At 38.5% G+C, this 14172-nt stretch overlaps 1 protein-coding gene across 6 annotated transcripts; it reads right to left on the bottom strand.

Annotated features, from left to right (window-relative positions):
- Positions 1 to 252: 252 nt before the first annotated feature.
- On the bottom strand, positions 253 to 12475 carry MORF4L2 (mortality factor 4 like 2). Of its 6 annotated transcripts, none has more exons than XM_081793539.1 (4): positions 12356 to 12474; positions 9518 to 9606; positions 3136 to 3240; positions 253 to 1799 (listed from the first exon to the last, which is right to left on the bottom strand). In XM_081793539.1, exon 4 carries the CDS (start codon positions 1773 to 1775, stop codon positions 909 to 911), a length of 867 nt encoding a protein of 288 aa, XP_081649665.1. In that variant the 5' UTR covers positions 1776 to 1799; positions 3136 to 3240; positions 9518 to 9606; positions 12356 to 12474; the 3' UTR covers positions 253 to 908. The 6 variants fall into 6 exon arrangements, with proteins under 6 accessions (XP_081649665.1, XP_081649668.1, XP_081649664.1 ...); XM_081793542.1 differs by having other exon boundaries at positions 3136 to 3213; XM_081793538.1 differs by lacking the exon at positions 12356 to 12474 and adding an exon at positions 10994 to 11121.
- Positions 12476 to 14172: the final 1697 nt, after the last annotated feature.

The following is a 14172-nucleotide window of genomic DNA, read 5'->3' as shown; positions in this document are numbered from 1 at the left end:
CCAACTCATAGGGACAAGCAGCATCAGGAACAAAACTGGCTCTTACAAGCAGCACTGAAAGCAATCACACTCTGAGAAGCCACAATGAGGGAAGGGGAGGGGAACTGGCATGACAGCATATTCCTGCTGCCACACCCAAGAAAAAGGAATTCTTTCACCAGGAGTCAGAACTCTCCTTTGATATCATCGAGAGCTTTCCTGGGCTTGCTGACTTGTTGTTCTCAGTAATATTAAAGGCACACTGCAAAATACTTGCTTTGAAATTTAGAAACAAATTTTATTTAAGATCTGAAATACAATTCCTAAAATATCAACTTCTCCAGAAAACCGTGGCTACACAATAATGCATTGCCTCTATCATGTTAGAACGTGCATTAGACTCAAATACAAAAACCATGAAACAAACCACCATCCTTCAACAATTTGAGCAGAGAGAGAATGCCTAAGGAACAACATAGATGGACTTGCAGAGGATGGGCTGTTTTACTTCAAGCACCATAAAAAAAAAAAAGAGCACAAATGCATGGGTTTTCGGGTATATACATTAAGTTGAACCTTTGGCACTAGGAATCAGGGCATTTTGTCATGGAGCATTAACGCATATTAGAAAATTGTGTAGTGTCAAAGGGATAGAACCACCAGCATTCAAGCAATGTTGTCAACTAGGCAATAAAATATTCTATTGAATGTTTCTTCTTTGTCTAATTACTGCGTACACTGGTAGCAACTTTGAAATGAGAAAAGGAGCTTGCACTCCTTTCATTTTCTGTTTAAAACAGAAAACAAAACTGAAACATAAGCCCTGTTATACATTAACAATTTTAAAGAACATCAATTATACAAGAAAAAGACTAAGAACAAAGAGTGTTTACAGATACCAGACATAACAGTGAGTGGTCACTAGACCCTCACAGGGCTTTGCGGTGGTACTCAGCCGAAGCCACTTTGTAATCACTGGCAGTAAACAGAGACGCAGCATTCTTTGCCAGATATTTTAGGAAATCATGCAAATAGCCCAACAATAATGCAAGGCTCTTCTCATCAAGGGGCGTATACGCCAACATTGCTCCGATTCTTACAAATAATCTCAGTAGATGTGGGGCTCCATAAACCTGGGACATTGGCGCATCAGGGTGAGCCAAGAGGATTTCGGCATACTGGGGCCTCTCAAATTTGTAGAGCAGCTGAGTGCCCAACATCACATTGAAATATTCTTTTATTCCTGCCACAACTTCATTAACTGCATATTCCTTATTATCAACATTTCCCTGCGACTTCTTACAATTTGCATACTCCTCCAGAATAGCATCTACATTTTTCTTAGCAGGGAGTTGAAACAGCTGCTTCTGCCTGGTAACTAAGTCCCAGTCCTCAACAAGCCATGGTTTTAATTCTTCAGGAATCTTCACTTTAACTTCCATTCTATTCTTAAATGCCTCCTCACTTTCGACAGTGGGGTCTGCCCGGGCCCTTTTCTTCCGAGGTGGCTGAGGTGCTTCGCTGGTACTGCCACCATCTCCATTTCCAGGAGTCTTCTGTTTGTTCTTTCTTGTCTTCCTCACTGATCCTGAAGGGGGGTTCTCTGCAGAGCGACCCCCCCATCTGCCTGGGAGAGCTGGTTCCACATTCTTCTGCTGTGAACCAGCAGTCTTCTTTCCTGAAGAGGCCCCTCTCATCTTACTTCTCTGCATATTGCTTCTACTTGGTTTTTTGAAGTTGTCTTCTTCTGCAGATTGTTGTCCACGAGTTTGAGAACCCTGCTTTCTGGAACTCATTCAACCCTGTTTTTATTCCAACCACTGTAATACATAAAGCATTTTACTTGTTTGTTTTCTATAGTGACCTTTAACACACTGTGCTTAGTACAACACAAGTTATTCTCTTGGAATTTGGATCTCAAATCCTAATTCAGGATCATGTATAAGTGACTTACTACCTCCACCCTCTTTCTCTGATCTTCACTACTAACCACTACTCTTACCCATCCAATCACTCATCAGACTTGCCCAAAAGTTAGTTTTTTTGGTGCCACTGAAAAGACAGGATTATAATTTTAAACAAATAATGAATTAAAATGGAAAAGAAACTACACAAGGCAGTGGAGGTCAAATTCAACACTCTGAACAGGAAAAAGGACAAGATGAACTTTAGTTGACTAAAGGCAAAATGAGTAACAGTAAAGGTTTCTGCAGGAGTCCAGGTAGGCCTGAACTAGAGTGATGACAGAGTCCAGACAAACTGAATACAAAACTTGGTAAATGAAGGAGAGGGAGGAGTCAAAGGTAGCTGTGTAATTTTAAGCCTGGGTAATTAATGAATTAATAAAAACACTGATTTTAATGATGAGTTTAGAAACAGCCATAAAATAATAGGAAATAAGTAATCCATCCATTGAATTAGCTATCATACATTATTGCACATCTGCTTTGGGACAGCTACTATGCTAGGTGTTAAGGATTCAAATATCTAAAGTGGCAATTAAAAAACAATGAGGTTAGTACAATGATAGTAATAGGCACATAGTATTTAGGAGTAAACAAGAAATGGTACATGACACAACCTTCAGTATTAGCTGAAATCACTTGGAGGAGGTGATATATCAGTGAGGGAGAAGTCAGTGATGACTCCCAGGTTTTGATAATGAATGATTAGGTCATTAGTATTATCACATGAAACTGCATCTAGAGGAGGAAATGGATTAGAGAGGAAAGAAGTTCAGTACTGGATCTATTAAGTGTGAGGTGTACAGTTATATATTTAACTTTAAAACGCAGCTAAAGGTCAGAGCCAGAAATAGAGATCTGAGAGTAATCATATAGCTGTTACTAGAAGCTATGAAAGCCATCAAAATCATTCATGAAGAGGAAAAAAAAACTGAACCAAAGTATGGAATACTGGAAAAACCTAAAAGACTGACGTATAAGGAGTGAGCAAAGAGACCAAAAACAAAACAAAAATGGTCAGAGCAGCCAACAGAAGAATTAAAAGAATGTTCTTTTGGAAGCCAAAGAAGTTGAGAGTTTCAAGAAGGAATTGGGATAAAATGCAGCAGAGAGGGCTAATAAGGTAAAGCTGAAAGAAACAGTGTTCTATGATTCTTACAGTGTGACAGATGAAGTAATTTCTTTGACTTACATAATCCTCTTCCTTCTTTCCTTTCCAAGAACTCCTAATGTTTTCCTAGATGGAACCTCCTAGATCTCCTGGGATAGTCTGGAAGGAGAAGGTGGGAGACACAAACTAGAAAGGAAAACAGATACCTGTCAAGATGAACTTTTGTGAAAGAATACAGAAAAAAGTAATCTTATTTTATGACTGTGGTTTACGACTGTAATATCAGAGAAAATATATGAGCTCCACTGTTAGACATACTTCTACTTCAATTAGGCTCTGCCATTTATCAGTTGTGAGGACTTAGGCAAGATATGTAAGCTCACTTGGCCTCTTTTTCTCATCTATGGAATGAAGCAAATTACCCCCTAGCCTTCACAGGTTCTTGTTAAGAACTTCTTGTATACAACGTGGCTAAACAACAGCTACAGGATACATGTGAGTATGGATACAAAGATATTCACTGCGGTGGCATTTTTAATACTGAAAAACTGGAACACCTAAATTTTCTTCTAACATAAATTACGTATGCACACTATGGAAGAACATTCAAATGAATTAAGAGAACCATGTACCAACATGGTTCTGATGTTCAATTCTGTACTATTAGGTAAACAGGCATAATGCATAGTATGTACAATAGGATCCTGAAGAGATAGATAGCACAGGCTGAAAAATAACTATCAGTCTGATAGATAGCACAAGGCTGAAAAATAACTATCAGTCTCACACAGTTCTTATGAACAGTGAGTGTGATCAAATTCCTGTTTTAAACTGATACGCATAAATGCATAGGAAAGTATCTAGATGAATAAATACCAGATTAAAATCAGGGTAATCTCTGGGAAAAAATGAGGGATGAGGGTGGATCAGCCTTAAACCAGATTTCTCTGGTAACTGTGGCCTTTCACCCACAGAAAAAGCCCCTCAACCAATCCCTAGACCTTAAAACGATGTTGAGCAGATATCAGGGAAACTCTGAGGGGGGAAAGAAGAGGTAAGAAATGCCAGACAACCAGAGGTTTGAATCAAGGAAACCAGTTATTAGGAAGACAAACCTGGGTGCTAGAGCTTTCATTAAGCAAATGATATCCTCTAACTAAAAGGGCACAAAGCTCTGAGCAGAAAGGACAAAGGTGGCCCTCAGAGAGCATCAAAACCTGTAAATACAGTTACTGACCCTGTGGGAGTCAGAAACCTTCTGGTTGAGAGGGATATACAGACATTCTGTGAAGGATCAGAAAGCAGCTAGTGTGTCATGGCATACATTGCAAGCTGTCACGCTTACAAAAATATTTTTCTAAAAAAAAAAAAGTCATTATGACCAGGATAGAAGGGACACAGTATCTGACGTTTTAAGAGAATTTAGTTAATATAGGTGAAATCCAGAAAACCCACCTCAGAACTGCTATATTGCAGAACTTTCACAAAACAAGGGGACAGTTAAAATACCAACTAAAGAAAGCAAGATGGCCCAGTGCCAGCCACCCAGACTGTGTAAAACAGAAGTAAGGCCAGGCTGGACAGGAAGTATTTTGGAAGTCTCACTGGTACTAGCAATTCCTTACTGAGGAACTTGAAAATGATAGCTGAACCTACCATACATCCTTGGCATTAATCACATATATTCATTCATAGGAAAACTACCAAGAGGAATTCTACCTGTTTGATTAACTGGGTGAGTTGTCATTCTTCACAAATTCTTGTATTACTCATATGAAGTCTCAATGAAATATCTGCCATTATACAGAAAAATACATGTACCACAAGTCAAGGTTTGTGACCAGAGTGAATAAAGCCAGGGAAACAGCCTTTCTAGGAATTGTCTCAGTACCTTATTTTCATCTGAATATCCTACAGATCAAATTACTACTACCTGAAAGTCAGAAACCAGACATCAAAGGAAGGGAATACCTGTCCTTTTGATGTCTGCTCCTACTTGTAGTACAAGTTTGTGGATAGCTTTGCACTTTGTACCACTCTTACCAGCTTAACACTTCTCCATGATCAAGGATAGATGTGCCGTGCACACCCATTTAAAAAGTTTGCACTGTAGATTCGCCAGTTTGTCTTGAGTTTCAGGCTTTATTAACATTGTTTATTGACTTAGCATGCCTACTCTTTGCTCCCATCATGCTCCCTCATCTCCTTCATCTAAATACCACAGAAATCCTATCTCTTCCTTAAATCTCCAATTCTAGCCCGTTTCTCTCCCATCTCCAGTACGATATGAAGCTGATGCTAATTTTACTTATAGAACTACACCATTAATCCCTATTTGTCACAGGCCTTGTGTTATACTTATCTCACATATTATGGAGTAGCACTTAGGTCCCTGGTGGGTATACAACAGTGAATCAAAGCAAGTGATTCAACACATGAAGAAAATGGAGGCAAATCAGGGACAAATCATCAAATATTTTTCACTTGTTCTCTACAGGTCAGCTCTAGGGTAGGCCAGCCTTTGAGAAAACACATTTGTAGGTTTGCCCTAGGTTTCTATTTTTAATTTCTGTGTAAATATTTAAACAGATATAAGCTAATACTGGTATCAAATCCTAGATCTTCCCTTTAAAAAAATTTGTAACTACAACTCATTTTTCCCATACAATGTTATAATACGCAAGGATCTTGAGAGCTGTGTATTTTATTAAATGGCCATACCTTAAAGCACCCCCTTAAGGGAAAAGTGATTCCCCCTCAGTTTACCCTGTAGTAACTATTAAAACATTTTTGTCCTCATTTCCTATTAACATTTCCAGATGCAGATGTAGTAGGTCAAGTGGGAATAACAGGTTATCAAATTACTCCCCCATGCTATACCAATTTCCAACTTTACAAGTAGTGCGTAAAACTATCACACCCATACTCTCGTCAGCAGTGGCTAGTCTCATTTACAAAATTCATAAAATTTGATAAAATGTTTAGCTGTTCAGCTTCTTAGTGATGCTTCAACATTTAAGGTGTCTATTGGCCATACATATATGGCTCTTGTTCTCTGCCCCGTTGATTCTTATAGTGATTTTAACATTTATAGGAGCTCTTTATCAAGAGTTGTCATTCTGGGGCAAATATTTCCCCTAGCGTGCTTTTATAGTGTCTGATATTATGATTTTAAAGTTTTATATAATGACATGTTAGTTTTTCCTTCCACTGTTAAAACAGGTCATCTTAATGGATGTTTTATATTTTAATTCCTTAATCCACCCAGAATTTACTTTGTAAGTTATAAACTGAAAAGCCTGTATTATTTTCTCCAAGTAGTTAATTTTGTGGCACTATTTTGGGGTAATATTTCTTTTACATGTGTGTAAATACCAACACACATAATGATGTTGGAATTCTCCCTTTACTTCCCTTCCCCAATCCCAGGAGTGTGCAGGACTTCAAATTTTATATACATATTCACACAAAACATACCTTTAAAACTAAATGTGTATTTTACATTTGACTTGGCAAAGTGAGACCTACTGCCCCATACTTTTTCCTACTTTAACATGGGCATCTGTCATTCTTTTTAATATCCACATTACTGTATAATCTCCGTGCCAGAATTTAACCAGTTCCTTATTAATGAACATTTAGGGTGTTTGATACTTCATTATTACAGAAATGCTGTAATAGATGTAAGTAAGTGGACAGATATATTAGAGAATTAGGGACTTCAGGATTATTCTCAGAAGTGGAACTGTTCTGACGAGATAGAGGCAAATTCAACTTATAAAGAACTACTTTAATTTGTACTCCCAGCAAAAACCTTAAAGTTCATTCATCTACACCTTCAGCAACACTGGATAAACATCTTTTGGAAAAAAACTTTGTTTTGCTTATCCAGTATACAGTAATATTTTATTTGAATATGTGGGATATTGAGCATCTTTCATACATTCATGTGATGTTTTTCTTATGTGAATGTTTGCTTTCTTTATTGATTTCTAATAATTAAATCCTAAGTTTTCTTGGGTATGTTGGAAATATTTTTTCCAAACTCATTTTCCTTCTAAGTGGGTCTCTGTGTGCACGTGTGTGTGTATACACAAATATGTCAACCTTTTCTTTTGTGAACTTTGGCATTTATGTTATGTCTAGGTAAAATGCTTCCAAATCAATATTCTAAAAATGATTTCCTATATTTCTTGGTATTTTTATAGTTTCTTCCAAATATATAACCTTTCTTAATATTAATTATTAAAGAGGCCATCCTTTCCCCGCTGATTTAAAATGCTATTATAGAACATTCTAAATTTTTAGATGAACATGGGTCTCTTAAGGTACTCTCTTCCCAATGATTTTTGATTATTCAATTTTTAAAGGTTATCATTGTTTCTAGGTCACCTGGTCTGTCATAGAGACCTCTGTTCTCACATCAGTATCACATTGGTTTAATTATCATAAAGATATAAATGTTACCCTAGAATAACACTTGTAAATGGTTTCCAATTATGTTTGATTATTGGAAGTATTATTTGAAGTAGCAAAAACACTGGAATCAACCTAGAGGACTATCACTAGTAATTCAGAAAGATAAAATGTGCTTTACCCATGAGATGGATTAACATGCTAGTTAAAAGAATGCCACTGTGAAAGGAATTAAATAGAACTCTAAGAATGAACATGAAGACAGCCAAAACAATTAGCTAAATAAAGATGGTAAGTTGCAAAACGATACCTAGAACATACCAAGTCTATGTAAAAGAAAACACAAAACAGTATTTTATATATGGATATCCATATATGTTTTTAAACAGATACATAATTTAGAGATCTAGAAGGACTGATAATAGTGGTTAACTCTGGAGAAAGTTAAGAGAATCAGGGGTGGTGAAGAAATGGAAACTCGAACCTACTCTGTAACATTTAAACTTTTTCATTTTAAGGATAATATATTCACATGTCAATTACATGACTAAAAATTTATATTAAAATATAGATTTAAAATTCATAATCATATTCTGATCTATTCTTATCCTTGGATCTCACACATAGCTGAACTTTTCAGTGAATTATCACTGTGTATCATACATTTTGTATGCACACCATTCAGACTGGTTTCCTTCCCCCACTTCTAGGTTCTACCCATCCTTGGAGGCATAGGTCAAGGTCCTTTTCCTCTTTGAGGCTTTCATCTCAGGATACTCTGGACCTTGCCTTCTCTGAGCTCCTATTGGCCTAAAAGCCCACCTCCCTCCCTTTTGCCCTTAATCATTCCCCAAAAGGCCTTCTGTATAGGTGTTTTTTCTGTGGGTGTGCATACCCATCTACTGCATCTTTTCCACCAGGGCAGCGCCCTCCTATGCAGCCTAGATTTCAGAAGGGAAAAAAAAAAAGGAAAATATAGTGACTCCATGGGAAAATGAAGCTTTCAAGTGACTGGAAAAACCTTCCTTCATCTTCTCATGCAAGTAATGGGCCATTTAGGAATGCAGACTCCAAAGGCTAACATTTTTGGTATGGGTGTGTCACAAATGAGTGTAAACATCTATGGTTTGTTGAAATAAACCTTTAAAAGCACATATACCATTACAGTTAATTTATATCCATTCTCTTCTGGATCTTGGAACACTTCCTTTATGTTTAACATTATTGTTTGAGTCTGAGACAAAGGAGGAATGACACAAAGGCTGTTAGCAGACTGAATGTTTATGATTTCCTAGTTAAAATTATAGTTCCTGGAAATTCCCTTATAAATAAATATGATCAATATACTCAATATCTTTCTACATTGTTAGGATAAGCCAGAAGTCATAATTTCAGATTTCAGTTCTAGTGTTAACTGCTGCTTCTGGAAAATCAGGAAAGAAACCAACAGTATTAATTTTGTTTTATATTTCCAAAAAGAATTATTCACTGCTTTTAGAAGTGTAAGAGTGTATGTGTGTGTAAACCGGGATGTACCAGAAGGACTAACAAAGCCATAATTATTATTAAAGCAAACACTTCTATGTGCCAAGCACTGTCCTGGTACTTTACATGTAATCCCTTCAAAAATCCTATGACATAGGAATAATTATCTTTATGTTACACATGAATAAATTTAGGGACAAAGTGAGTTAAGTATCTTGCCCAGGATCACACAGTAAGTGGCAGAGACAAAATTCAAATTAAAGAAGTTAGTCTTTACCCTTAACCACTAAATTATGCTGTACATGGGAGGAAACAAAATTAAAATAATAATAATATTGTAGTATCTCTTATCAAAGAATGTAACATTACACAGCCTTCTGTTGTTCAGGCACTTACTATACTGGAAGCACTACTGGACTTAGCCTCATCCTTCCCTTCTTAGAATTTAGAGTGTTTTTGCAGATAGGTGCTTATTAATCTTCAAAATATTCCTGGGCAGTTAGGAAGGTTATGTGGAACTATCTTGTTTGAGAATTGAGGCCAAGAGAAGAGAGGCACTCACCCAGATTCTGTAATCAGGGATGATTCTGCAACCAGGATCAGATCTTCTGATCCTTATTATACAGCAAACTTAGCTTTTCTGATGATGGCCTGGAAGGTCAAAGAAGGGGACAGAAAAGGACATAAAATAAAAAGATATGAGAACCTTTTTTTCTTTATCAACCAGTGCATTTTATCACACACAAAGGATACCATAGCTGATAAATAATGTGCAAATGTTTCTTTTTCCCTTCTTGTAGTTGTATTTTCAAATTTACTTTACTGTACATTTATCCTGATCTTCAATAAAGTAACTGTCTTTTTTATACTTTTTATTAAGGATAATTTCAAATAAATAAAAATATAGAAGGAAGAGTATTATAAACCTACAACAGTCACCCAGCTTCAACAATTACCAACTGAAGGCCATCTTGTTTCATCTATAACCCCACCCACTGCTCCCCCCCACTCCGATTTTTTTAAGCAAACCGAATAGCTGATTTTCTGTATTTTATTATGGAAAATGTCAAACATATACCAAGGAAGACAATAATATGAGGAACCCCATATGCCCTATCACTTAATTCAAACAATTAACTTAGGGCCAATTTTTTTTCATCTATACACCCCTCCCCACTTCCCCCTACCGCTGAGATTCTGAAGCAAATACCAGTCATCTACGTATTTGAAGTCATTCCCAGACATTTTATTAATTAATCCGCAAATATTTTCCTATATATCTCTACAAGATAGACAATTTGAAAACAACCATTACTGCCATTATAACGTCTAAAACTAGACATCAATTCCTTTAAAAAAAAAAAAATCAAACCCGTCTTCCAATTTTCCCGATGCATCTTAAACAGTTTTTTTTTTTTTTTTTTTTTTTTTTACAGTTGGTATGTTCAAATCAGGATCCAAACAAGGCCTACTCATCGCATGTGGTTCATCTCCTGATCGCTCTCGTTCTCCATCTCCCCTCACCGCCCCCCCCCCCCGCCTTTTAAACTTTTCAATATGGAAAATTCCAATCCCCGCTATTTTGAGCTAATTCTCTAGTAGTAAATTATTTCAGCGGTAAAAATTGATATGTCTCTTTTATAACTCGAATTTCTCCTAGGGAAGAAGTTAATGGGCAGGAAAAGCAATATAATGAACGAATTTACATAATTTATATTGTTTCTCATTCTGTTACGCGGTTTTTCACTCCACAATAGCGAATATTTTTCTGAGCCAGCATTGGTATTGTCTTATACGCAGTAACACACAGTACAAGCCTCTGAGGTAAACGTCTCTGAGGTAGATACTATTATTATCACCATTTTACAAACATGGAAACCAAGACACGGAAAGAACAGGAGCCAGCCCAAGCAGGGCGTTGGCGAGTAGGAATTTGAATGAGGCTCTGCTCAGTTGTAAAGCCATATGTTAATCTTGTCTATATACGCGGCAATAAAAAGAAATCATCAACCCTTTCACCCCACCCCCACCCCGAAACCTGAAACGAGAATCCAGTTCTTTCCAGCAGCCGACGTGTGACCACTGCCGTCCCTCCAACCGCCATAGTAAAGCCAGGTTTCTCTGGCAACTGATATCCATAGGCAGACACGTCACCCTGGAGGCGGGCTTATGCCCTCCAGCCAATCACAATCGTCTTGTCTAAGTTTTAGAATGTTCCATAACCAAATGATTGGACGAGGCCTACCACGTCAGCGATGACTCTTCGCCGCAGTAAAGGCGGGTGCTAGCAACCTGCTTCTTCACGGTTAAGGCTGGAAGCAAACCAATCATCTTTCTCCTTTAGTGCGCGCTCTGGCCAATGACGCTCGCCCTCTTAGGCTCTTAGCCCGCCCACCAAAAGCGCGACAGCCGTTGGGTCATAAGTCTATAGGGCAGGGTGTTCACGTGGCCTATTTTCATGACCCATAGTTCCCCTGACCAGAGTTTTTTTTTTTTTTTTCCTTTTCTTTTCTTTTTTTTTTTTTTTTTTTTTTTTTTTTTCCTGCAGGGAGGCATTATGGGTTTTTTTTTTTTTTTCCACTGGGAAAGGAAGTGTCTACGTGGCCTGCGGAAACAGGATGGGCGGAAATGAGCTAAGATTCCCGCGAGTGGGGAAGCGCGAGGTCAATCCTGGGGCCACGCCCCCAACCTCTTGCACAACTCTCGGAGTGAAAAAAAAAAGCAGAGCGGGGTTTTTAATGTATGTGAGGGGTGTGGGGGTGTGGTATTGGGGCCGTTGTGTTTGTGCGCGGGGGAGCTCGCGTAGCTCTGGGGTTAGGGTGTGCGCGCGCGCGGCAGTCCTCGTGGTGTTGGAGGTGGTGGGTGTGCTCAGGGGTGCGCCCCTAGCGTTGGGACTTAGTGTTGGGGCCGGTGTGTGTCCAGAGCAGGGGCGCGCGCTCATGGATGCGCGTTGTGTACGGAATGTTCTCTACTTTTCTATGAGTTTGAAAATTGTTCTAATGAAAAGGAAAATAAGTCAAGGCGACCATAACCAATAAGGAGCCTTTACCAGAAATATTTTGGTCTCTCCTATCAATTTAATTTCAGACCCTAAAAATACACTTTCCTCCCACGTTTTTCTTTGTTGCCAAAATTCTGTTCTAAACCATAGTTCTTCAGTTAAGAGCTAAACCCTCCCAGTCCCGTATTAGCAATTCCAAGGAGCAGCTTCTTTACCGTTCTCTAGTATCCTCTCCCATCCCCCAACTACAAAGTTGGGTGCAGTTCTCTTGGCACAAACACAATTTTCTGCCAGCAGTATCTGTATGTAACAGCCTTCTTCAGTCTCTCACTCTCGCGCTCTATCCATCTATCTATCCATACAGACTCCGAATTTCTGTAGGGGCTGAGGCTCTCTTACCTTTTTGTCCTGATCTCCAAGCACAGTGCCCTTCAGGCAATTATGCACTCAGTTAATTTTCCAGAAAGTTCTCTGGGTGAGGTTTATGCCTCTTGAGCCAGCCACTAGATGCCACCAAATCCCAGCAAAGGATTGGCTGTTTAGTGCCTGGAATTATGGGATTTTGTTCCCCCTCTTTCTGATTTGTTGAATTCCACAATCTATAGGGATCATATATATCTTTCATTGCTAGGGAAAAAATTAACTTCTGTAAATAGTCCAGCCAGGCAGAAGACTATGGCCCTAGATCTAGATGTTTTTCCTTGTTTCCTTTTAAAAAAAAAAATTCCCCCCTCCTGCCCTCTCTTATTTCCTCCTTGCCTTTTTTGGGGGATCAGAATTGATGAATGACCCCAGGCCCTGATGCTGATGAAGATAGAATTCTTTCTGTGCACCTTCTTTTCAAAACTGATCTTTTTCTCTTGATATTTTTATTAAATATGGGTGTTTGCACCCTATTTTTTGTAGTGGTACTGCTACACTTTGTTAATGTCTTTGGAGTTAGAGACCTAATTTTATTTTACTTTTATTTTTTAAGGTTTGTTTACGTAGAAAGCATGGACAGGAGAGGGGCAGAGAGAAAGGGAGAGAGAGAATCTTGAGCTGGCTGGGTGCTGTCACCACAGAACCAACATGGGGTTTGATCTCACAAACAGTGAGATCATGACCTGAGCTGAAATCAAGAGTCGGACCCTCAACCAAGTGAGCAACCCAGGTGCCTGGAGACCTAATTTTAATTCCCTACTTCCTAGCTCTGAGACCTTGGGCAAATAATTTATGTTCTGTGACCCTCAGCTTTTTGCATGCTTTCTGTAGTTTAGATGCTGTGTCATATCCTTTACATGGATATTCTTCTCTCAGAAAATCCTTATTAGATGGGTATGAATCAATAAAACTCAAAAAAATAAAAATTAATATATCTATTTTTATTATTTTTTTAATGTTTATTTGTGGGAGACAGAGAGACAGAGTGCAAGCAGGGGAGGGGCAGAGAGAGAGGGAGACACAGAATCTGAAGCGGGCTCCAGGCTCTGAGCTATCAGCACAGAGGCCGTCTGGGGGCTCTAACCCACGAAGCATGGGATCATGACCTGGGACAGAGCCCATGGGGGGCTCGAACCCACGAAGCTTGGGATCATGACCTGGGCTGAAGTCAGATGCTTAACCGAGTGAAGTCAGATGCTTAACCGAGTGAGCCACCCAGGCGCCCCTAAAAATTAATATATCTTTCAATGTCAATCATACATGTGTGTGCACGCACATGCACATGTGTGCACACGCACACACAAAGGGGAGAGAGCAAGATTGAGAGCTGTGGTTCTTCAAGTGTGTTTTCCAGACACACCAAGTAGCATTGCATTATTACCACCTTTGGGGAAATTGTCAGAAATTCAGATGCTCAGGCCCCACCTCAAACCTAATGAATCAGAAATCTTAGGGGTAGGGTTTGGTGATCTGTGTTATAACAGAGTGTTCTGCTGATTCCTATGTACACTGAAGTTAAAACCAGTGCTTTGGAAGACTGAAATGCAATGCTTATTTTTGTACACTCCACTAGAGGGTGCTACAGAATGTAAAGCAAAACAGTAAATGACCTGTTTATTGAGACACCCTGTATATTTTTTCAAAAATTCTTGTCCTTTTTTATTGAAGTATAGTTGACATACAATATTGTATTAGTTTCAGGTGTACAACACCCTGTAAATTAGCAGTCCCATTTTAAGATTAAAAACTAATGTATAGAGGTGTTCAATTGTTTTCTCAGTACATACAAGTGG

The sequence above is a fragment of the Panthera onca genome, chromosome X, assembly GCF_046562875.1.
Source record: "Panthera onca isolate mPanOnc1 chromosome X, mPanOnc1 haplotype 2, whole genome shotgun sequence".
Classification (NCBI taxonomy): Eukaryota; Metazoa; Chordata; class Mammalia; order Carnivora; family Felidae; genus Panthera; species Panthera onca.
The sequence above is the reverse complement of the archived record's forward strand: the minus strand, read 5'-3'. Positions and strand labels throughout refer to the sequence as shown.

Bases quoted from the DNA above. Each gene is read 5' to 3' on its own strand.
- MORF4L2 (XM_081793543.1), bottom strand. From the start codon at position 1,775: ATGAGTTCCAGAAAGCAGGGTTCTCAAACTCGTGGACAACAATCTGCA.